A 26,026-nucleotide genomic window follows, 5' to 3' on the forward strand; every position below is an offset into this window, starting at 1 on the left:
GTCCCAATACTTTTGACTCTATCTATCTATCTATCTATCTATCTATCTATCTATCTATCTATCTATCTATCTATCTATCTATCTATCTATCTATCTATCTATCTATCTATCTATCTATCTATCTATCTAAAAAAATGAAAGGATCACTTTGAAAACACATCAGATCTCAATGGGGAAAAATATCATGCTGGATATCTATACTCCATATGGACGGAGTAATGTGTTTGGAATGAAAGGCTGCCACATAGTTTGATGAAAATGATCAACCTACAGAGGGCTAAAATCAAAGTAAAAAAAAAAAAAAAACAATGCAGCAGGCTGGTCAATTTTGCTGAAATTTCATGGCAGCAACTCAAAATGGTCCTCAGTAGTTTCTCTGGCCCCCACATGCTTGTATACATGTCTGACAACGTCGGGGAATGCTCCTAATGAGCCGATGGATGATGTCCTGGAGTATTTCTGTGGAGAATGTCGGACCTGCCAATTCTGGTGTTCAATGACAAATGCCAATCAAACTCCACGGTGCCAGGCAGTGAGCACAGGGCCCACTAGAAGACGACGGGCCCTCAGACCATTCTCATGAAGTCTGTTTGATTGTTTGGTCAGAGACATTCACACCAGTGACCTGCTGGAGATCATTTTGTAGGTCTCTGGCAGTGATCATCCTGTCCCTCTGTGCACAAAGTTGCAGATACGGGTCCTGCCTATATAAGGACCTTCTATGGACCTGTCCAGCTCTCCTAGAGTGACTGCCTGTCTCCTGGAATCTCCTCCATGCTCTTGAGACTGTGCTGGGAGACACAGCAAACCTTCTGACAATGGTACGTATTGATGTGCCATCCTGGAGGAGTAGGACTGTCTGTGCAATCTCTATAGGGTCCAGGTATCTCCTCATGCTACCAGTAGTGACACCAACCTCTATAGGGTCCAGGTATCTCCTCATGCTACCAGTAGTGACACTGACCCCAGCCAAATGCTAACACTCAGAAAAGATGAGTAGGGGAAAAAAATGTCAGTGGCCTCCACCTGTAAAACCATTCCTGTTTTGGAGGTCGTCTGATTGTTGCCCATCTAGTGAACCTGTTATTAATTTCATTAACACCAAAGAAGCTGAAACTGATTTAACAACCCCCCCCCCCCCCCCTGCTACTTTACTGACCAGATCAATATCCCAGGAGTTTCATTGACTCGATGCTCTACTCTGATGAAAAAGTGTAAAATATTTACAGCTGAACACTGGCAATGCGCTGATACCAAGTATATTCACAAGTACTTGTGAAATTGCTTCGATACCCAAAGATGATGCTTTGCGGTGCGATCTGCACTATACAAAATGAATCGGCTGAAATCGCACTGAAAAGAATCGCATGCACTTTGAACAGGAATTGTCTGAATTACATGCAGTTTCCTGGACCGCTCCTGTATGATCCCAGGCTGAAATCACTGACGAGTCTGGGATCACAGAGGTGTGCGGTGGGGAAAACCCTATGTGATTTGGTCAGGAACCGCGCTGCATTCCTATTTAAATTGCATGCGATTTTTTTTTTTGTTTGTTTTTTTTTGTTTTTTCATCTTGAGTTGGGCCCATTTATTTTGTATGGGCGCAAATCGCACCTGAAATGTTGGTACTCGATATTGGTAAGTACTTGACCAAAGGTATCTGTAATCACCGATTTTTTTTTTTTTTTTTTTTTTTTTTTTTTTTTTTAAAGGTATTGGTGCAACCCTACTGAACATAGACCGTATTTTTCGCTCCATAAGACGCACCTACGTTTTAGAGGAGGAAAATATGAAACAAAAAATATTCTGAACCAAATAGTGTACTAAAATATTTAATAAAATATAACAGAATAATATTTCTACACAGATCCCTAATGTAAGGGGGGGGGCACCCTACACTGATCCCCAATGTAACTGGGACATTTACACTGACCTCAACACAACAGGAGTATTTACATCAACCACCAATGTATTGAGACATTTACACTGACCAGTGATGTAACAGGTTACAGAACCCCCCCCCCATCTCTCTACTAATCTCTGCATTCTTATCTCCCTCTCAGTACAATTCTGCACTGCTAACTTCTGTCCCCCAAACCCCTACTCTACTAACCTCTGCACTCCAACCCCACCTTCCTATTCACCTCTGCACCTCAAACCCCCCCCCCCCCTCTTTGAAAAAATCTACATGCCCCCTATGCTCACCTGTACTGTATGCTGTTTACATCTTCTTGGTGGGCGGCATGCAGAGGAGGGGGGTGTAATTTGCATATGAATTGAGGCTGTCGATCTCATTTACATAACAATGTCCGCAATTTACATGTGAAAGTCAATCCTGAGGGGGTTCATTAAAGAACAATACCTTTTTGTTTCTCTCCCTCTAGCAGCTGAAGGCGGGGGAGGATATATCTGGGGCTGAGAGATGCACAGGGCATTGTTCTGCCGCCGAAACGATCCCCCTGATCAGCGGCTCTGCTGGTCAGTATTCGCTCTATAAGACGCACAGACCATTTCCCCCTGTTTTTTGGGAGGAAAAAAGTGTGTCTTATGGAGCGAAAAATAGGGTACGTATTTTATCAGTTTTTTTTTTTTTTTTTTTTTTTTTGTGTATTATAATCCATGCTAAAACATAAACGTCTTTTTAATGTGATGAAATATGAGCATTTCGCATTTGACGCTTGTGACTCCAATAGCATCGCCGCCCTCCTCTAAGGCCTGATTCACACCTATGCATTTTTAGTGCTTTTTGCATTTTGCTTCACAGAACGTGTTCCATAGGGAACCATGTTAAATGGACTGTAGTGATAATATGCATAAAAGCACTAAAAATGCACAGGTGTGAATCAGGCCTTATTCTATAGCAGAGATCCCATTGTACAAAGACTGTTAAGTGACTTAAAGGACACACCCCTCCCTCTCTACTACTCTTCTAGTATAGATGGGTTTGGCTTAGTCAGTTAGTTGCAGGCTGCCAACAAGCATGCAGGCAGTGTTCTCTTACTAGAAAAACAAGCCGTTCGATTTTCAGAAAGAGATATTCTGCAATAGAAGGAATGGTGTCCTTTGAACCAGTCTAACAGTAAGGAGTTGGTTCTCTTTTATCAGGCTTCCTCTGGTTTTTCTCCAGGTTATGAGCTGTCCAAGCTGGAAAGCACGGTGGGTTCACCAGAAAAACCGTTGTCTGATTTGGGCAAATTAAGCTACCGCAGCTACTGGTCCTGGGTGCTGCTGGAGATCCTGCGGGACTTCCGGGGGACGCTGTCCATCAAAGACCTCAGGTGAGGTTTGCAGGAATGGTGGAGCAGCGTCAGCTTTTCCCTTTTTTTTTTTTTTTTTTTTTTTTTTTTTTTTATATGGCAGAACTGACACCTTTTTTGTTCCTCCATTTCAGCCGTATGACCAGCATTACTCAGAACGACATCATCGGCACTCTGCAGTCACTGAATATGGTGAAATACTGGAAGGGACAACATGTCATATGTGTCACCCCCAAACTGGTGGAGGAGCATCTGAAGAGCGCACAGTATAAGAAGCCCCCGATTACAGGTCAGCCATGTGATGCCTCTTCCCACATACTTAGGGCTTTGTTATTAAAAAAAAAAAAAATGTTATATATATATATATATATATATATAATATATATCTCTGGAACAATAAAACCCTCATATACTTACCTGAATCTGCTGTCACCCAACTATCCGTAGCACACCTTCAGTAATGGAAAGTGGTCAGCAGAAGCGGCTTTCATTGCAGCCAGCTGTTCTTATCACCATCCCTCGTCTCATAACTGCCGTAATATTATTGGACCCTTTCTTGATTATACATTTCGGGACAAAGGCAGATTCAGAGACCACTGGGTTATAAGTAGGTGATTGGACACTAGCAATTCACAACTGATGGGGTGGGTGAGGACAGGAAGGCACAGATGGGTCTAACCCAGCTATTCTTAAAGTATAAGTTCACCTTTGGAAACATGTTGCATGTTGTACCGAATTTTAGGGTGGAACGTGTAACATGTTCCCAATGCTGCCCTCCCTCTCTGTGGCAGCAGGACAGGGAGAAATTCCCCGTACTAGCTGCCAGAGTTTAAAAAAAAAAAAAAAAAAAAAAAAAGCGTGGCTCCGCCCACACGGCCGCGTCATTTAGACGCACAGCGCTGTGTGTGAATGAACTACAAGCCCCAACATCCTTAGCAGCTGTTGGCTTGTAGTTCTCATTAAACTACCACGGCGCCATGGTAGTTCATTGAGTGTTCCTGTCAGGGAGTATCGGCTTGCCTGTACGAGATGTACTGTTAAGCTCATACACTGAGTGTGAAGGAGTCCTGCATGGCATCAGTGATGTGCTGATTGCTGGTGCAAAGCTTTCCAGGCTCCTACTACAAAAAAAAAAAAAAAAAATGCACATTTTTTTTTTTCTACATGGTAAAGCGAAAGTTCCTTAGCGGGGACAGAGCAGGGAAGGGTTAGACCCTCTGTCAGGGTCTTATCTATTTATAACTAAAGCTGGCCATAGATGGTTCGAAGCTCGGCAGGTTTAGCAGGCACTGGCTGAGATTTGAATCCTCTATGGGCAGGCTGATAGTATCCAAGTCAACTGATCAACTTTGGTACAACCAGCATGCTGGATTTTTACATGTCATTATTGCTAACAGCTGTAGCTACTAGCAATAATCGTTGTGTTCTTCCAGTGGGGATGGTACACCGTGCCCCCCCACGAGAACACAGTATCTCCGCAGGAGGGATTCCCCCACCAACACTGACTGCAATGGAGGAATCGAGCTATTTTCTTTCCTGCAACCCATTGTTACAGGAAAGGAAATTGCAACATCTGTGGCCTAAGAAATGGGCGAGACCTCGTGAGCTGCCAAACTATAAACTACCGTGAACTGAAAAAGCTGCCTACACTTCCCACACTTCCCCACAATGTGAAAAAAACAAATGTATATAAATGTGCCGCGCTACTCCTAACCAACAATCAATACAACCTAAGCTGTAAAGTAATCTGAATGATATGTGTAACATAAAACAGTGAATTACAAAATAATCCAATCATAATGTAAAGTGCTTGTAAAATAATAATCCAATCATAATGTAAAGTGCTTGTAAAATAATAATCCAATCATATCGTTTTTTAAGATTAAACATTTTTTAGACGGTATCACACTATTGTATGCCTCTATTATTCTTCCTATGTGGCATATGCGAGGAGGCTTATTGGAAGTGACCAGGAGAAAACTGGTATCCTCTTAAAGCTGGGATATTATCAGGAGCAGGAGGTGACCAGGGAGGAGTACCAGCACACAGCAGCCAGTATATTTATAGGAGATAGAAGGATGGTCCAAGGATATCTGCTGAAAACATCTTTTGGCTTATTTTCTAAGCCCTTAAGGTGAGGGTACAACTGAAGGGGGAGGAGGGCACATTGCATGAAGACACCTTATCACTTTATATGGACTGTGTTGATTATATTTATATCATTATGGACGGTGTGTGATTCACGGAGCATGAGCACTTTACATTATGATTGGATTATTATTTTACGAGCACTTTACATTATGATTGGATTATTATTTTACGAGCACTTTACATTATGATTGGATTATTTTGTAATTCACTGTTTTATGTTACACATCATCCAGATTACTTTACAGCTTAGGTCAGGGGTCCTCAAACTACGGCCTGCGGGCCGAATACGGCCCGCCAAGGTCTTTTACCCGGCCCTCCAGGCCTTTCGGGCACTGGAGCCCCCACAACGGTCCGCCCGGAGAGATGCTTTCCCTGCAGACCCCGCTTCATTGGGGGAAACAGTACCAATTTCGGGCACTGTCCAGAGTGGGGGCGGAGACACAGAGAGCCTGCTCCAGCGCGGGAAAGCTTCACAAGGATTCTCCTCGTGGCTGCCTGTTCATAGCGGTAAGTCCCGCTGTGCTCCTCTCATTAATCCCTGTGCACTGGACAGGCTGGCTGCATTACTGGGCACAGATCACGCTGCAAAACTGGGCACAGATCACGCTGCAAAACTGGGCACAGGTCAGGCTGCCTTGCTGGGAACTGATCGGGCTGCCTTGCTGGGAACTGATCGGGCTGCCTTGCTGGGAACTGATCGGGCTGCCTTGCTGGGAACTGATCGGGCTGCCTTGCTGGGAACTGATCGGGCTGCCTTGCTGGGAACTGATCGGGCTGCCTTGCTGGGAACTGATCGGGCTGCCTTGCTGGGAACTGATCGGGCTGCCTTGCTGGGAACTGATCGGGCTGCCTTGCTGGGAACTGATCGGGCTGCCTTGCTGGGAACTGATCGGGCTGCCTTGCTGGGAACTGATCGGGCTGGCTTGCTGGGCACTGGTGGGGCTGCATTGATTCGGCCCCCCCAACAATCTGAGGGACAGTGGACTGGCCCCCTGTTTAAAAACTTTGAGGACCCCTGGCTTAGGTTGTATTGATTGTTGGTTAGGAGTAGCGCAGCACATTTATATACATCTGTGGCCTGCCTTAACTGGAGTTGCGTTTTCCGAGGCTAATCATTTCTTCCCCAGACAGACCTCCTCGTACCCGTTCCCAATATTCCACATCTTGGCTGTGTTTATATAAAGTGTTAGCTGACCCACTGAACTGCTATTTTTGCTTGTTTCTGTCCACAGTGGATTCCCAGAACCTAAAATGGACCCCCCCAAAGCATAAAACCATAAAGACCACCAAGAAGTGACCCCAGAGCCCACACTGAGAGTCGGAAGAGTTACGTGATGGCACCACCGCCTCCCTATCCGCAACCAGGAAAAGCGTCCAGTGCCGGCTTTGTGTCACCACACCTCAGAAGTGGTGGAGACCAGAGTCTGCCGGTTGTAGGGAACTGTTCATTGGTTTGTCCTTACTGATTTTGTTTTGTAGTTTAGAAACATCCTGCCGTACCCCGGACAGTCTTATTTCTGTTTACAAGACAAAAAAGACTTCAACTTTTTATTAATTCTATTATAAGAATTCGGTGGAAGCAAGAAAAAAAAAAAAAGTCCTGGGGAGAGGATTCCTTAAAGGGTAAGTTCACCTTTTCACAAAAAATGAAAAGGTGACTTAATACTGGACCGCATTGGACAGAGCATGATGCTGGTGTAGCAGTCTGTACACCTCAGTACACAGGCCAAGAGTGGATATCCGTCATACTCCTCACAAAGGCCAGCTCTCTTTGTGCACCAATGAGACGCCTTCTTCCGGTAAGGTGTCCCAGAAAGAAATGTTTCTCATTGGTCGGCTTTCCATTGTGAGCATTACAATGGATATTCACTCCGGGGCTGTGTATAGAATGCCACATTTACACCACGGACCGGACACTATATACAGGGGGGGTGGTCAGGATTTTGTGAAAAGGTGAACCTACCCTTTAAGGTTTAAAGGGACTCTGGGGTTTATTTACTAAAGCTGGAGAGTGCCAATTCAGTCTCACTTCTGCAAAGAAACCAATCAGATTCCAGGTTTTATTGCCAAAGCTTCATTGAACAAGCTGAGGTTAGAAGCTGATTGGTTTCTCTGCAGAAGTGAGACTAATTTTGCACTCTCCAGCTTTAGTAAATAACCCCCAATGTCATGATTTCAAAACACAGCACTTGCAGAAGGAGACCTTCCACACCAGTCTATCCTTCATCTTACTGTTAGATACCCAGCTGAAGAATCTTCACGTCGGATACCTGACACACACTCCTCTGTGCCGGGGGTTCTTTCTGGTTCCTGTAATACCCCTCGGTATTTTATCTTTAGTGGTTTGCCTGGAGTTCAATTGTAGATATAACCTTTGTACATGGTGCCAACACCCCCCCCCCCCCAGCCAAAGGAGGAACTGAACATGCTGCAGCAAAACGAGTCCTGTGCATACTTTTTTTACTTTAATTATTGTTACAGGTCCTCTTTATGTGCTGAGAACTTCTCTGTATCTAATCTGTGAGCAGCTCTTACTTGATTGCGGGGCAACATTGCTCAGAAGTTATGGAGGATTTCCTAGTCTTGTGGCTGTAGTAAAGATAAGCTAACAATATATTTTCAGATACAAAAAGATGTGGAGAAACTTTCAAAAAAATTTACAAAAAATAAAATGTGATGTCACACTGACGCAGTTTGTGAATCTTTTCTTGACCAAAACTCTTCTGTTCTGCGCCCCACCATACGATACCCCCATGACCTCTTTGTACTGTGCCCCACTCTAGGATACCGCCATACTGAGGCTATACTACACCCCAACTATGCGACCATTCTTTGTACTGTTTCATTTTATGGGATACTGCTATGTTGAGGCTGAACCTGCTGCAATTTCCACAAAAGAAAAAGGAGGGGGCTTTCCAGCCTGTTGTGGTATTTTTGGGAGGCTTTTAATGAATATTTTTGATTTTTCTTTTTTTTAATTAGTTTTTTTTACATATTTTTATTTAGTTTAGTTTTTTTTTTTTTTTCCATGTTAATTGTTTTTAATTAAAGATAAACTAGTAATAAATACAGCATACCCTCACTTCAACACAAATGGCTTTAAAAAGCCAGTTATCTCCCCAAAAAACAAACTTTCCTTGGCCCTGGTCTCTGATGTTTCCAAGAGTCCAGGTGACTTTTTATTATACCTCCTTGGTAGAGCTGGGACCTCAAAATCCTGCAAGATTGCACTCTTGCAGTGGGGCTGTAATAAGCTTTTGTAAGGTTCTGAACTTCTTGCAGTGTCACCTGTGCCTCCCAGAGGCATCAGACGAGGGGGCGAGTTTTGACGAAGAAGGTGTGCTTTAGAGGAAGTCTGTTACTCTTAACAAGTTACATCTCCCCTGCCAACTGATACTTGCCTCCCCCACTGCTCCATATTTCTGTTGGAGCCCTCAGGCAAACCTGGTGATTTCAGGGACGGGTTGAGCACGTTATCTTCTCCCCAGGATGTTGTGCTCAAGCCAAGCAGCTAACCAATCACTATAATATGGGGGAGGGAATTAGTCATGAACCCTGTGTAAGATTTAGCACATGAAAGGAGGGGGGGGGTGCAATAAAGGTATTAAGAGAACCTCATGTTGGCTTTAAAGCATAAATTTCATTTTATTGCTGTTGGAAGGCAACATGATTTAATATCATATGCTTTGTAATAACTTTCTTTAGTATTTTCATGTTTAGCGTTTTCCTATTTTCTTGGGAAATAAATAAGACTTTGTTTTATTAAGCAGTGTGCTTGGTGTCATAGCTAACCTTATATTATAGTGATATCAACAGTAACATGTGAACAGAGTTTTAATAGACTAGCTAACTCTAGGAATAGACAAGGTAATACATAAGTGCAATAGATAGAGGGAATCCGTAACCACCCTTGAATAATAATTTATTGTACCAATTACTTTAATGCCCAGCTCTCCTTCTAGGGTTTGCACTTTATTGGGGGGGTGTTGCGGTTACATAGTTTTGATAGGTACCCACCCCCACTTTTGCTGGGATCGCTGCAGTGATTCCAGCAGAAGGCCCACCTGCAACCTTCTGGGACACGTCATAGGTCCCAGAAGACTGCAGGGACCACACACACAGCGGGGGGAGCTGGCTGCGAAGCAATAAGGAGTCACAGCCAGCTTCCCACAGTAAACATGCTGGCACCAGGGATGCAAAGAACTGGCCAGGTGAGTTTTCTTTTATTAAGTCAGCAGTTATAGTATTTGTAGCTGATGGCTTTCACTTTTTTCAAAAGAGCCTGAAGATCTTCTTAAATTGCCATCCTGTGCTGAGCTACTGCATAGAGAACACGGAGCCACTTGCTTGGCACAGGTACCATTCACAGAACTCCTTGGATTTCTTTGAATATAAAGTGCATACAATCATGATCTTCACCTTGTCCAATCAGAGAACACTTTGGCTTTTACTAATCAGGCACCCGTGGGTGCTATGCAGCAGGACAGCTGCTTGGTAAGGGACTCGATGAGCACTGGGGTGGCTGCTATAGTGATTTTTCAGCTTCCACAGGGATCGGCCAAATACATACAGATATTGGTTTAAGCTGCACGAATGTGCAAAACGAAGTGACCTGGCATTTCGAATGTCATTTTCTCCAGTAATGTATTGGCACATCTTCATGGGTGGAGCTATAATGCTGAGTGCCAGGCCCCAAAAAAAATGTATTCAAATATATTCCTCGATGACCACAGAACAGGGGTAGGCAACCTGGTGCCCGCCAGCTGTTGCAGAACTACAGGTCCCATCATGCCTCTGGGAGTGATTGTAACTGCCAGTCTTGCAATTCCTCATGGGAAATGTAGTTCCACAACAGCTGGAGGGTCCCAGGTTGCCTACCCTTGCTAGAACTTCAGCCATAACTTCATGATCACTGACTTAACATTGACTCGTCGAGGAGTGGACTCTACTAGACCGCTGAAGGTATGCTGTGATATCTGACACCAAGCCGCCGGTAGCAGATCCTCCTGTAGTGAGGTGGGACCTCCATAGATGCTCAATTCAATTGAAACCTGAAGATCAAGTCAACATCTTAACCTCGTTCTTGTGTTCTTCAAACCACTCTTGAACCATTTTTGCAGTGTGGAGGGTGCATTATTCTGCTGAAAAGGATAATCAGGGAATACCATTTCCATTAAGGGGTGTACTTGGCCACCAAATAATGTTTATGTAGGTGGAAACATTCCATGAATGGCAGGACAAAAGGTTTTCCAGCAGAAAATTGCCCAAACCATCACATTGCCCTGTCGGCTTCTTCCCATACTGCATCATCGAGCCACCTCTGCCCCAGGTGATGCACACACCCAGCCATCTACATGATGGAAAACGTGATTTAGCAGAGCAGACCACCTTCTTCCATTGCTGTGTGGTCCAGTTCTGATGATCACATACCCATTGTAGGCACTTCTGGCCGTGGACATGGGTCAGGATAAGCACCATGACAGGTCTGCGCCTACACAGCCCCATACACCACAAACTGCAATACCTCATTTTTTTTTTTTCTGCTTTCAATGCAAACTTCAGGGACAACTTGTTGCCTAATATATCCCACCCACTTTCAGATGTCATTGTAACAAGATAATATTATTTCACTTAACCTGTCAGTGGTCAACGTTATGGCTGGTTGCTGTAAATTCATTTTATGTGCACCAAAAATGTACAAACCCAGATATTACCTGGTAATAGACCTGGACAATCTCTGTGCTTTACATAGCCAGAGCAGAGCTCTATGGGAGGGACTCAGCAGGCTCCACTCCACCCATCCCCTGCAAAAAAAAAACAAAAAACGTACAGGCTTCCTGCAAAAAAAAAAATAAATTACAGGAGGAGGCGGAGACAAAACCAGTCACCCTGTAAGAGGAAATAGCACACCTGCAGGAGGGGCGGAGACTAGACCAGTCACCCTGCACAAGGAAAGAGCACACCTGCAGGAGGGGCTCCACCCACTACAGGCTTCCTGCAAAAAACCACAGGAGGGGGCGGAGACTAGACCAGTCACCCTGTAAGAGGAAATAGCACACCTGCAGGAGGGGCGGAGACTAGACCAGTCACCCTGCACAAGGAAAGAGCACACCTGCAGGAGGGGCTCCACCCACTACAGGCTTCCTGCAAAAAACCACAGGAGGGGGCGGAGACTAGACCAGTCACCCTGTAAAAGGAAATAGCACACCTGCGGGAGGGGGCGGAGAGTAGACCAGTCACCCTGCACAAGGAAAGGGAGCACACCTACAGGAGGGGCCCCACAAGCTCCATCCACTACAGGCTTCCTGCAGAAAACTACAGGAGGGGAGCGGAGACAAGACCAGTCACCCTGCACAAGGGAAGAGCACACCTGCAGGAGGGGCCCCACAGGCTCCACCCACTAAAGGCTTCCTGCAGAAAACTACAGGAGGGGGCGGAGACTAGACCAGTCACCCTGCACAAGGAGAGGGAGCAGCAGGGAGCGGTCTTTATTACAGGAAAGAAAAAATTTTCACACTGAATTACTGCACAGATCTGGAAGAAATACACATGGCACACCAGGATTCAGGAAGAATACACTCTTATATTTAGACAATAGTTTCCGATTGTGGCGTTCAACTTTAAGATCAAAACAGAACTTCACATCATATATACTGTACATTTGATTCATGATATTAAAGTAGACATAAATCCAAAAATCGATAAAACATCATATAAAGCACATTACAGTCATTTCAAAAATAATTTTCACTCTAAATCTGCAGCTTTTATTACAATTCCTGGTGATCCTGACACACAGACCCTTGTACATTCACTTCCTGTTAGGGGGTGACAACCGCCTGGTAATTGTGCTCCTGTGTTGTCACCCCGTTACATGCTCCCCCTGTTGGGGACAACCAGCAGCCATTCCACCACAGGGGGAGGTCCACTGTCATCAGGAAGCTGCAACTGCGCGTGCATGTAGACAGGAAGTGTTGGGTGAAAATCAAGGGCACTAAAGATAGGCGGGGGGGGGGGGAGAGAAATTTTATAGGATACACAGTGCTTATCAAACTAAACATCACCCGATTAGGGGTTTACATCTACTTTAATGAAAGAAAGCCCTCAGGCCAGCTGTTGTGCGACAGCCAAAGGATCACAGAAAAAGAATCTCAAAATCGCTAAAATGTGCAACTAGCGCCCCCTTCAGCCAGTCCAGGTTCCCCTGCAGCGCTGGTATCTGTGTCCCAACCAGTATACTTGCCAAATAATTAGTCTCTTTCTCTTATTCAGCGGTCCTCAGGCATCTCCCAACACCAGATTTCTTTTTCTGTTTATCCCAAAATGGAAGTCAGTTCTGAAGAAAATTTACTAAAGTTGAGTTGAAGCATCTGAGAAACGCGGATAGGAGATCGCTGGCGCCCCCGAGTGGGAAGGGCACGGTATGACGCTGCATGATATTGTCCTATAATCATTGTACATATACAGGGAGGAGATCTGTACAGGACACAGAGAGGAGTTTGATCTCGGAGAGATGTAGAATTAATCTTGCAATGGTCGGGAGGGGAGGTGGGGGTCAGTCCTGGGCCTACAAGTTGGTCAGGAGATAGGCACTCAGCCAGTACAGCGGGAGGGTGATGAATGTGATCAGGACAGCGGTGCCCCTGTTGGGGTAGGGGTAAACCGTCCCATCTGCTGACTGGCAGCCGCCCTCGTTGTCTGGAATGGGAGCCTGGTCTATGGTGATGGAATCTACTTGGCAATCGGGAACATGACTTTTAATCCAGTCGATGTAGGCGCTGGGCAGTATATAGACTCCGGGTCTGTTCTTCGCGGCACACTGGTCTCCCCAGCTGACCACGCCAACCTGGTACCATTTACTGTTGATAGGGCAAGCGAGGGGTCCACCCGAGTCACCCTGGAATACAAAGACAATCGTAGTTATAAATCACAAATATATATATATATATATATATATATATATATATATATATATATATATATATATATATATATATATATATATATATATATATATATATATATATAAGAATCGGTCTTGAAAGCAATACTTATGCCCCATACACACCATTAGATTTTCTGCAGATTTTGGTCTTCAGATTTACCAAAAACATGAAGTGCGAGGGCCCGGCCTGATTGCATACAAATTGAAAAACTCTTAAAAAGGATTTGTAAACCTTCGTGTTTTTTCACCTCAATGCATCCTATGCATTAAGGTGTAAAAAAAAAAAAAAAAAAAAAAAAAAAACCTGGCAGTGACCGGCCCCCCTGTTTTACTTACCTGAACCTTCATGCGGCGGGGACGCGCTCTTCCTCTGCCCGGGATTCTCGACTCATTATTGGATAGATTGATAGCAGCGCAGCCATTAGCTTCCACTGCTGTCAATCAAATCCAATGACACAGGGGGTGGGGTTGAGTCATACATTCGGCGAGTATGGATGCCGAATGATGGACTCGAGAGCGTGCCCGCAAGGTAACCCCCTGAGAGCGCGCTTCTCCTAGGGCAGTGATGGCGAACCTTGGCACCCCAGATGTTTTGGAACTACATTTCCCATGATGCTCAACTACACTGCAGAGTGCATGAGCATTATGGGAAATGTAGTTCCAAAACATCTGGGGTGCCAAAGTTCACCATCACTGTTCTAGGGGGTTATCTGATGTGGAGGAGGAGCCCCGAGAGCCACAGAGGGACCCCAGAAGAGGAGGTTCGGGGACACTCTGTGCAAAACGAGCTGCACAGTGGAGGCAAGTATGACATGTTTGTTATTTTTGTTTTTTTTTTAATAAACAAAGCTTTACAAATCACTTTAAAGGTTTGACCTCATATTATATGGTTTTGGTAAATCTGAAGTAAAAAATCTGCAGAAAATCAAATGGTGTGTATGGGGGCTTTAGGATGACGTTGCTGATCTTTCTTGACCATGTCCACAGACATGCTGAAACCTTGGCTTCAATCATTCGAGTCACTGATCTGCAAGGTGTATAGGGATGGGAATTCAATTGACTTGTTTTGGATCGTGTTTATTCCAGGTCTGCGACTCTGAACGATCCAAGCTAAAAAGCCCTGGAACAAGAAGGAGGAGGGGGACCCTGTAATTCTCTCATGGCCGAGTCACTTTGAAATGTATGTAACCCCAACAATTAAATATGGGAACACTTAAAAAAAAAAAAAAAAAAAAATCATATTTGCCTAGGTGGATGCTGCATCTGTCCGCCGACTCCAAGACTGAGAACCGAGCGATCGAACACAGCCGACAGCTTGGTTTTTACAGCTCCGTGAGCAGAGAGCTGGTTACTGTCATTTACTGCTACCTCCTCTGCCCGGCACTCACTGGAGCGGGGCTATATCCAGAGGACATACATATATCAAATACACGTAACTACCTTGTCGGCCAAAAACGTTTTGTTGTATGTATGTCCTCTGGATACGACAACGGCTGAAAGTTTTTATTATAGGCTACTGTTATACAATGTCATATTGATTGGTTTTAGCTTACATAGTGAGACCTGTTTCTTTCAACTACCCCCAAGTGTGTCCTGACGAAGCAAAATAGCAAAACGCGTTGACGCACAGGGGGCTTACTGCTGTCTACTTGGTGTCAACCCTCTGTTCACACCAGACATTGATGACCATCATGTGCTTACTGTACGTTTTTAAATCTTTTTTCTACTTGACTTGTCTGATATGATTCATGGTTAATAAAGCACAAACTTTACTATACTCTCATCCATCTTGCCTGTAAAGTCCGATCCAGAGCCTTTTCGGCTCTCTACCTTTTCTCCCCTGAAGTCAAGTCTACACGGATGTGGCCTTAGGAGTGTTATTTCAATTTTTTTCTTAATGAACTCCCTTCCGCGAAAAAGTTTTCTCCCTATTGTGGGGTCACCAGTACAGTATTTGAAATCATATCCCCTCTCAAGTGTCTCTTCTCCAGAGAGAAGTGAAGGGTTAGTGTGTGGGTGTGGCGTTGTCCTAATTTATAGAAATACTTGGTAAATTGTGTGTAGCCAAATCCCATATGTAAAGTCGCATAAACCAAAATTGCAAATAAAAAAAAAATCAACGAAAATAAAACCAAAACATAAAACAGCAAAGTGACCCCCTTTGGATTGTGTAGGTGTAACATTGTCCTAGTGGAGAAAAAAGTGGAGAAAATGGAAAAAAATGGAAACAATGGAAGAAATCGCATAAAGGACTGCTGCCTCCACAGATTTGATTTCCACCAAGGTGGAAAAAACAGAAGGTAAGTGAAGGGTTAGTGTGTGGGTGTGGCGCTGTCCTAATTTATAGAAAATACTTGGTAAATCGTGTGTAGCCAAATCCCATATATAAAGTCGCATATAAAGTATAAACCAAAATTGCAAATAAAAAATACAAACATACATTGTGCGGCAATCCACAGGCTGTTTCTATTTGGCTACACACGATTTACCAAGTATTTCTATGAATTAGGACTGCGCCACACCCACACACTAACCCTTCACTTATCTTCTCCAGAGAGAATCACATATATACATGTTATCCGGCGCACAGCTGCAGCTCTGTAGCGGTAAAACTGCTATGGGCCGGACAGCAAGTGGTTAAAATGCATCATTAAAGTGATTGTAAACCCTTACAGACCACTTTAACCTACAGGTAAGCCTAGATTAAGGCTTACCTGTAGGCGCAAGAAATATCTCCTTAACCTACACGGTTAAGGAGACGTTTTCCTAAAAACGGGCACTGATGTCTACGGCGCAGGCGCACTGAGCGTGCCGTTAGTGAAGGCTAACATGCCGTCTCTGACAGCTCTCGCACGTCATCGCTGCTCCGGCCAGTTACAGCGCTGGAGCAGCGATACCCGGAAGGAAGATGGACGCTCCGTAGCAGTGGGGACATCGCAGGCTCCTGTGTCAGGTAAGTGACACATAATGGGTTACTATGTGATGCGATGCGATGCATAGTAGCCCATTATGCTTTACCATAATGGGCTACTATAAAGTAACACATAATGGGTTACTATGTGATGCGATGCGATGCATAGTAGCCCATTATGCTTTACCATAATGGGCTACTATAAAGTAACACATAATGGGTTACTATGTGATGCGATGCGATGCGATGCATAGTAGCCCATTATACTTTACCATTGCAGGGAAACAAAGAGGGAGTAACACCCATCAGGGTTTACTTCCTCTTTAAGGCTGCATTCACACTACAGCGTTTTGAACCGCAGGCGGATTCTGCCCGCGATTTGACAGCTCCGGGAAGAAAATGACAAAACGCGGAACTCCCAATTGAAATGACACCTCCAATTCACGGTGCAGGTCTGCCCCGATTGTCGCCCGATAAAACATGCTGCAATTGCGGGACGCATGTCGCCCAAAAATAGTTCAGGAGCTACTTTGGGGCGACATGCGACCCGCCATGCGGATTGCAGCGCGACATTAACGGCAGACCCGCACCGCAATTTTGAGGGGTCAGTCAAATGAATGGCATCTCAGTTGCGTGTTCCACGTTTTGTCATTCACACCCCGGCGCTGTCAGATCTGCTTGCGGTTCAGAACGCTGTAGTGTGAATGCAGCCTTAAAAGCGTTTCATTGTATCTGTTTGATAATACATAAAATTGATCTTGCCAGAAATCTAGAGAGCTGATAAACGTTCTCCACCCTCTCTCTTATCGGTTACATTGTTCCTCAGTTATCTTAGCACACCATAAAATGCCTCCCTCCAGGTTACATAGAGGGGGGAGGTGTTCCGTAGTCCTAACACTTCCTGCTCTAGGGTGACAACATTGCGCCATAGACACTGTAGAGTGAGTGAGCGTGGCCACCCTAGAACAGGAAGTGTGTGAGCGGCCAGATGACCAGGTGAAAATTAAGGAAAAAGAAACATTTTTAAAAAGCCATCCGAGCAGGCAGGTAGGTTTATTTTATTACAGGACAGGCCTTGCATGTCTGCATAAAAGAGCCCCGCCTGCTCACAGTTTTTTTTTTTTTTTCCATTGCAGACTTAGCTACACTTTAAAGTGGAAGATTTTCCGTCTGCTGCCTCCTTACTCTGCTGCTATCAGCATGAGTAATTTCTGCCAAAATTTCCTGACACCAAGAGGAAAAAAGGTGACAGGGAAGGGAGCTCCAGCACACAGCCTGTGATTGACAGCCCCCAGTTCTGTGCGAAGGGGGGGGGGGGTGTCCCTTCCCTCCAATCAGCTCTCACTAAGCTTTGCTGAGTGTAACCTCAGCTCCCTGCCCTGTTTTCTGAAAGCTCAGACAAGCTTTATAAAACTTGGCACGTTTATCGGATGTAGAGAAGAGAAGACCGCAGATAAAACGGGTACAACTTATGTAGGAGGATTGGTTTCATCTCTGTGCATCACCTGAGGCCGGTCACTTCACTGGGTATTATGGGAGGTTTTACAACCACTTTAAAGGCCCCTCAGACAGGAATAGCCAGATTTGCGCTGTACGGGCCACAGTGCCCATGTGAATGAGGCCTACTACCACTCTTAAATATTTACAAAGTCATCTGAAGAAAACACATAAACTGAGATGGTCATCCTCGGGGGTTCTCACACATACCTGGCAGGCATCTGTAGTACCATCCTTGTGCCCCGCACACAGCATGTCTGATTGGATGGTTGTCAGGGGTTCGTTACTGCTTGGGTTAATGCTGTGCAGACATTGGCAGGTCCTGGAACTGATGACTTTCACTTGGCCCACCTGCAGGTGCTTGGGGTTGGGAAGAGTAACTGCAAAGACACAGAACATCATAACAGGTAAGTCAATATGCTTCTCCCCGTCCAGATCCCAAGGCAAGGATCCAAAACTGTGCCCCCCCCCCCCTCCCCCACTGTTAATATGTGCTGTAGAATGGGTGCAACACCCTGCATTCATTTATTTATTTTTTTGCCACCTCGCTTCATTGTGCCCAGGGCAGCTGCCCCCTCCTGCCCACCACTTGTCCCGGTCCTGAGCGCAGCCCCACTGCAAGGGATCATTTTCAAGTTTTCCAGAGTTGAGCTTTAACCACTTACCACCCAGGCCAATTCTGACATTTCTCTCCTACATGTAAAAATCATCATTTTTTTTGCCAGAAAAATCACACAGAACCCCCAAACATTATATATGTTTTTTAACAAAGACCCTAGAGAATACAATGGCGGTCGTTGCAACTTTTTATCTCGCACGGTAATTTCTCAAACACATTTTTTTTGGAAAAAAAACTGTTTTGTGCTTAAAAAAACAAAAAAAAAACAAACGAAAAAAAAAAAAAACAAAAAAAAACAAACAGTTAAGTTAGCCCATTTTTTTTGTATGTGAAATATGAAGTTGCGCCGAGTAAATAGATACCCAACATGTCACGCTTCAAAATTGCACACTCTCGTGGAATGGCGCCAAACGTTGGTACTTAAAAATCCCCATAAGCGACGCTTTCAAAATTTTTACTGGTTACATATTGACTTAGGAGGTCTAGGGCTAGAATTATTGCTCTCACTCCAACGTTCAGGGCGACACCTCACATGTGTGGTTTGAACACCGTTTTCATATGTGGGCGGGACTTACGTATGCGTATCGCTTCTGCGTGCGAGCACACGGGGACAGGGGTGCTTTAAAAATATATAGATTTTTTTTTTTATTGTTAATTTTACTTTACATTTTTTAGTTTGACACTTTAAAAAAAAATAAAATAAAAAATGTGATCACTTTTATGCCTATTACAAGGAATGTAAACATCCCTTGTAATAGGAATATGGCATGTCAGGTCCTCTTTACAGAGAGATATGGGGTCAATAAGACCTTAGATCTCAGCTCTAGGCTGGGAAGCCTGAAATAATAAAAAAAAAATAAAAATGATCTTGGCTTCCCAGCTAAGGGCGCCATTTTTTTGAATGCAGAAGCTGGGCGTGACGTCATAACATCATGCCCGGCCTCCGACCATCTGGTCTGCCGGAAATCTCTATGGTGAACATCCGCGGCCAGTGGATCCATTCTCCGACTCACAGATTGCAGAGGTGAGTCGGTAGAAGCGCCGGAGGGTGGCGGGAGGGGGTGGGGAGAGGTATCTACAGGCATCATTTAGATATGACCCAACAAAGCCCAGGACGTCATATGACGGCCAGCTGTCGGCAAGTGGTTAAAAGGGCAACTCCACTTTTGTGGAAAAAAATAAAATAAAAATACAGAGGTTATGGCCATCAGCCCTAACCCCGGAATTTTCTCTTCAGCCAGCAGCTGGCTCTCTCATGAAAGCGTTCCTGTGGCTCATTAGCCACTGGAACGCTTTCAGAAGCGACGGGAGGGGACGATCTTCCCCCTCCCACCACTCGCCGGTGTTTCTCAGGCTTACCGTTTCCACCAGCGCGCCTGAGAAACGATCTGATGGTGCGGCCGGCTGGTCACAGAGGTGATAAAAGATCAGATCTTCTCTGATTGCCTCTATGGCCTTGGAAGACCAAAGCAACGTCATGACGTCACTTCCAGTCCAGGGTGGAAGTAAATTTTTTTTTTTTTTTTATAAAAGCAAAAAGATCAATTTTTTTTTTTTCATACCTTTTGCTTTTAAAAAGGTAAAGAAGAGATTGGAGGTCTTTTTGACGCAAGATCTCTCCATAAAGAGGACCTGTCATCCTTATTTCTATTACAAGGGATGTTTTCATTCCTTGTAATAGGAATAAACGTGACAAAAAAATAAAATAAAAAAGGGACAGTGAAGAAGAAAAAAAAAAAAAAAAAGTAAAAGCGCCCCCATCCCTCAGTGCTCATGCGCATAAGCAAATGCATAGGCAAATTGCACACGCATATCTAAATGGTGTTCGCATCACACATGAGGTATTGCTGTGAAGGTTAGAGTGAGAGCAATAATTCTAGTGCTAGATCTCCTCTATAACTCTAAACTGGTAACATGTAAAGAATTTTAGCACACAGCCTATGGAGATTTAAGTACCGTAGTTTGTCGCCATTCCAGGGGCCTGTGCAATTTATTTACTATTATTTATTTACGCAACATCTTTCACATTTTACAAAATAATTGGGGTATACATTGTGTGTCATGTAAGTCATGTCAAAGTGTATTTTTTCCCCCCAAAAAATTGCGTTCACAAAACTGCTGCGCAAATACCATGCAACATAAAAAAAATGCAATGATCGCCATATTATCTCCTAGGGTTTATTCTAATAAATGTATGATGTTTGGGGGCTATAAATACATTTTCTAGCAAAAAATACTGATTTAAACTTGTAAACAAAAAGTGGCAGAAAAGGTGTGATCTTTAAGTGGTTATCCTGCAGCTTCACCCACAAACATGTGACCTATGCCCCTCCTTACCTCCTTGTTGGGTGTTGCCCCATCCGGTGACATAACAAGTCAGTCCGGCCGGGATCTGGACGCCGGCGGCCAATAAGCTGATGGTCCCCACACCGGTTGTCAAGGTCAGCTGGCGTTTAAGTTTGACCAGGGCGATGTCTCCAGAATAGGTGTCTTCGCTGTAGGTCGGGTTCTTGTTAACGGCTTCGATCAGCACAGTCTGTGTGTTGGGATCTGTTGGATCCAGGTTGGTGGTTCCAGCGATGACATCATAATCTGAAATGGAGTGCTCGCTGCCGAAAAAAAAAAAAAAAAAAAAAAAGGCACGAATTAACACCTTTAATATCCAACAAGTTCACCCCTGCTTTTGTGACCATTGGAGAGGCTTGATGGACTGTTAGCTGATGGAAGAGGCCTGTCTACCCAAGACTTAATGGCTCAGTCCATGCATTTCCAAAACGTACCCCTAAATCCTCCCTCATCCCCTCTAGGTCATGTCTCAGAATTACTTTAAAACTTGCTCCTGTGGTGAGAATCTGCTTTTATTACTCCCTGCGGCGTTATACCCCTCCCTGCAGTACACCTTCACCTCCACAAGATGCCGCCAGTCTCCTGGGTTGGATGACACCCAGATCCATTCAACTCACTTCCTGTTAGCTCAAGCTATCTCGGAGCCGCCACTGGGGGGCACTAGATCACACCTGCCTGGGCTTCCTTTTTTTTTTTTTTTTTTTTTTTTTTTTTTAATATATAGATAGATAGAGAGAAAGAGAGAGAAAGAGAATTTTATCTATCTCTCTCTCTATATATATATATATATATATATATATATATATATATATATATATATATATATATATATATATATATATATATATATATATATATATATATATATATATATATATATAAAAATTTTTTTTTTTTTTTATTACAACAGAAAAGAAGTCGAAGGAATGGGTGGACACAAGGCATACTTACACAGGGAAACAATGGCACGCGGTCATAATCCACTGAGCAGAGATTATGGAGCCTCCACATGCCGGGGCGTTCTGGTACCTCACATTCACTTGCCAGGGATAATCATTAATATCTCCATTCAAACCTCCAACAATGCGGTCCTGAACTGTAGGGAGAGAGAACCCATTAGTACCAAAATGTCATCCACCCCAAAGAACAGAAGGCTGCTTAGGTGAAGACAGCACCATGCATAGCAATTCATAGGCTCAGACCGGACATCAAGGTTAACCCCCTTCGTGCCTAAGGGTAAGAAAAAAAAAAAAAAAAAAAAAAAAAAATTTACCCACTTGCCTACCGGGCACTTTCATCCCCTTTCTGCCCAGGTCAAATTTTCAGCTTTCAGCGCTGTCACACTCTGAATGACAATTGCGCAGTCATGCAATACTGTACCCATATAACATTTTTATCATTTGCACAAATAGAGCTTTCTTTTGGTGGTATTTATTTACCACTGGGGGTTTTTTTAGTAATAAAAAAAAAAAGTTTTTCTTAGGTTTGTCAAATTGCAAGCTCTGATAGGCACTGATGAGGCGTGGCATTAATATATCACACTGATGGGTGGCACTGATGAGCACTGATGGGCAGCACTGGTGGGGCGGCACTAAAGGGCACCGATTGGTCTCACTGATGGACACCGCTTACCTGTAGATGTCTCCCCCTGTGAGGAGATGCCGCTGATCGGCTCTCCTCACACTCTGTCAGTGTGAGCCGAGGAGTAAGGATGAGCTCCGGCGTGTTCGCAAGCCGCACGTGCCAAGCCCGCATGTGCACAGCGCTAATCACAGGCAGTGAGACATTTCTCGATCTCTGCAGCCGCACATCAGGACAATGTCTCACTGCCTGTGATTAGCCCTGTGCATGTGCGGGCTTGGCACGTGCGGCTTGCGAACACGCCGGAGCTCACCCTTACCGAGGAGGGCTGAAAAACAGCACTTCCTTGTTTACATGTGACCGGCGGACACAGCCGATCGCATGGGTAAAAAGCCGCGTCATTGGCCGTTAACCGAGATCGATTTGGGCCGTTGTCCTAGGAACATGCAGCGACCGCCACAACGGTTCTGGGGCGCTGTCATATAACGTGGTCCCAGAACCAGGAGGAGGTTCAGCTCGCCGTCATTTTTACAATACGGCAAGTGGTTAATGCTCATGCACAATTTTGCAGCTTTGACATGTGTTAGATAAAACCGTACATATCACCACAACTACTTTGTGTATCTTCTAGGTGGATTATACTGAATTTTTTTCAGGACGATTTGGGCTTTCATGTGGGGCGGTGCGCTTGCGGGACGTTAGGAAAATATTCTGCAAGCAGCACCTTTGGGGCAGTTTGGGAGCGCTGTAAATAGCACTCCCATAATGCCCATTGCAATTTCGGTATTTTTACAATTTTGGGGGGGTAAAAAGCGCCTCGCTAGCGGCGCTTTAGTGCTAACGTCCAGGGGTCCCAGTGTGAAAGTAGCCTTAGGCTACTTTCACACTGGGGCCGCCGAGTGTTAGCACTAATGCTCCACTCATTTTAGTGACGCTTTTCGGCCGCTAGCGGGGCACTTTTAACCCCCCGCTAGTGGCCGAAGGGATTAAAAGTGCCGGTGTTTCAATGGGCAGGGCATTTTATATACAGCGCTTCCAAACTGCCCCAAAGATGCTGCACCGCCCCAGTGTAAAGAGTCACACTGAAATGAATAGGAGGCGGTTTTCAGGTGTTATTTAGAGGCTATTTCTAGCGCTAAAACGCCTGAAAATCACTTTAGTGGGAAGCCAGCCTTAATATGTTATAATATAGCCATCTTCCGAAATTGGAATTTTGAAAATAATAAAATAACATAGCATAGAATAGAATAGAAAGAAATGGTATAGAAAATAATAGAAAATAATAGAATAGAATAGAAAGGAATAGAATAGAAAGGAATAGAATAGAAAGGAATAGAATAGAAAAAATATAGCCATCTTCTGAAATTGGAATTTCGAAAAAAAAGAATAGAAAAAAAAAAAAAAAAAAGAAGAAGGAGTAAAACAGAATAGAATAAAAAAAGAATAGAATAGGAAAAATAGAATAGAAAAAAAGAATAGAAAAAAAATAGACTAGGAAATAAAATAATAGCATAGAAAGAATATGGAAAATAGAAAGTCTTCCGAAATTCGAATAGATTAGAACCAGTTATTCTTCGCAATGAATTTGGATCGATTCAATATTTTCGGTTTGGATTCGATTCCATTGGAAAAATTAGAATCTGGTCGAAAGCGAATAAACTAAACTAATTTGGTTACGAATGCAACAAAAAATTAGTAAATTAACAAAATCGATCAGAAATGAAACAAATGTTTTCTTTCTGCACATGTCTAATTAAAAGTAGAACTAAGGCTACTTTCACACGGGTGCCTCCATTGGACAGAATCCACTTGCTCGGCGGGGATCGCTCTGAGCAGGCGAGTGAAAGGTCCGTCTTTGCGCAGAACGAAGACAGAGTCCCGCTCTCCTCTATGGGGAGATCGGGTGAAAACTAACCACCTGCATTTTCGTCCAATCGTATCCGTTCCGATCCACCAGATCGATGGAAAATAGGACCTTCATCCGTCCGGTTTTGGCGGGCAGGATTGGAGCGCATGGCGGCGCATGTCAGCAGACATGTCGCCGCTCCAGAGGAGTGAATGGCGGGTCTGATCAGGTCCACCTGAAAAATTGACAGGCGGACCTGATCGTAAATCCCGTGTGAAAGGGGCCTAAAGACTAAACTCCCCCCCACCCCCACCCCCAATTTTGAATAGGGTAAGGGAGGGTTAAATTCCCCGTCAGAGTGTCCCAATGGGAAGATTTCCCTTCATTTACTGTCCCATATCCAAAAACAGGAAGTGAGGAAATCCCCAGTTGACACCAGAACTAGGCTGCCCATGGGAAGATTTCCCTTCTATTCCTGTTCTGGCGACAACACAAAGTTTGTGATTTTCCTTCACCTTTGGTGAGAACGGTGAACATACCAGATAGGGAGGGGGAATCTCCCTAACAGAATAGAAGTTCTATGGAGCACTCTATAAACACTCACAGATATGCTTGTTTATTGTACAAATTGTGCACAGAAATTAAGTTCCATCCCTAACTTGAGTTATATGGGGAAAGGGAAAAGAAAAAAAAAAAAAGAAGAAGGTGAAGGACCGTCAGATTAACATCTTTAGATGAGACTTTTTTTTTTTTTTTGTTATTTAATAAAAATAAGTAGTGGAGTTCTTACTTTGAGAAGAAGCAGAATGCAGAGCTGAAAAAATAAGAACAAAAAATACACAGATTAGTCACAAGCACATGTCCATGCAATCAGGTTTATTATATCTTTAGGTCATCTCATGTGACGATTCCCCCTCACCAGTTGGACACACTGGATAAATTATACACACACACAAAAATAAAAAAATAATCAAAACAGGAAGTGTGTTGTATGTCCTATGCTTCTGCCACTCTGCAAACGTATAGTTTTAATTTTCAGTAACAAATTTTTTTTTTCTAAATACTGCTGATCAACTAAAAGTGCATTTTTGCATAAAAAATATTGTGATAGATAGATATATATATATATATATATATATATATATATATATATATATATATATATATATATATATATATATATATATATATATATATATATGCACTCCATAGACAAAAAACTAAATTTGCAAGAATGCACTTTTAGTTGATAAGCAGTCAAATATAAATAAATAATAATAAAAAGCCTTGCATGTAAAAAAATTTGATTTTTTTTTTTTTTTTGTACTTGGTCATCTTAAGCAGTAACAGTTATTGCTGAGCAAAATGCTATATGTGGTGGAAAACTAACACTGCACATCACCCTGAACACACCATCCCCACCGTGAAACATGGTGGTGGCAGCATCATCTTGTGGGGATGCTTTTCTTCAGCAAAAATAAAAAAAAAAATTGTTGCTTTACATAAAGATGGCCTAGGCCAGTGATGGAGAACCTTGGCACCCCAGCTGTTTTGGAACTACATTTCCCATGATGCTCATGCACTCTGCAGTGTAGTGGAGCATCATAGGAAATATAGTTCACCATCACTGACCTAGGCTATAAGAAGATTGCCAAGACCCTGAAACTGAGCTGCAGCACGGTGACCAAGACCATACAGTGTGTTGAGTTATTTTGAGGGGACAGTAAATTTACACTGTTATACAAGCTGTACACTCACTACTTTACATTGTAGAAAAGTGTCATTTCTTCAGTGTTGTCACATGAAAAGATAGAAGAAAATATTTACAAAAGTGTGTGTGTGTGTGTGTGTGTGTTAGTTAATAGATATATAA

At 43.7% G+C, this 26,026-nt stretch overlaps 2 protein-coding genes across 2 annotated transcripts in view; one reads left to right on the forward strand and one right to left on the reverse strand.

Moving 5' to 3' along the window:
* The window catches only part of KAT8 (lysine acetyltransferase 8), a 40,232-nt gene extending 32,136 nt beyond the window's left edge, over positions 1-8,096 (forward strand). Inside the window, exons 9-11 of the mRNA XM_073635723.1 lie at positions 3,128-3,278; positions 3,392-3,546; positions 6,641-8,096. Coding sequence (XP_073491824.1) covers positions 3,128-3,278; positions 3,392-3,546; positions 6,641-6,705 — 371 coding nt within the window. The 3' untranslated portion in view covers positions 6,706-8,096. The remainder of the gene's footprint in view (positions 1-3,127; positions 3,279-3,391; positions 3,547-6,640) is intronic.
* Positions 8,097-11,971: 3,875 nt separating this feature from the next.
* Positions 11,972-26,026, reverse strand: part of PRSS8 (serine protease 8) — a 29,321-nt gene continuing 15,266 nt past the window's right edge. Inside the window, exons 2-6 of the mRNA XM_073635724.1 lie at positions 24,944-24,967; positions 21,678-21,822; positions 20,718-20,989; positions 17,972-18,141; positions 11,972-13,305 (exon numbers count right to left, since the gene is read on the reverse strand). Coding sequence (XP_073491825.1) covers positions 12,976-13,305; positions 17,972-18,141; positions 20,718-20,989; positions 21,678-21,822; positions 24,944-24,967 — 941 coding nt within the window. The 3' untranslated portion in view covers positions 11,972-12,975. The remainder of the gene's footprint in view (positions 13,306-17,971; positions 18,142-20,717; positions 20,990-21,677; positions 21,823-24,943; positions 24,968-26,026) is intronic.

The sequence above is a fragment of the Aquarana catesbeiana genome, linkage group LG06 (assembly GCF_042186555.1).
Source record: "Aquarana catesbeiana isolate 2022-GZ linkage group LG06, ASM4218655v1, whole genome shotgun sequence".
In the NCBI taxonomy this organism is placed as follows: domain Eukaryota; kingdom Metazoa; phylum Chordata; class Amphibia; order Anura; family Ranidae; genus Aquarana; species Aquarana catesbeiana.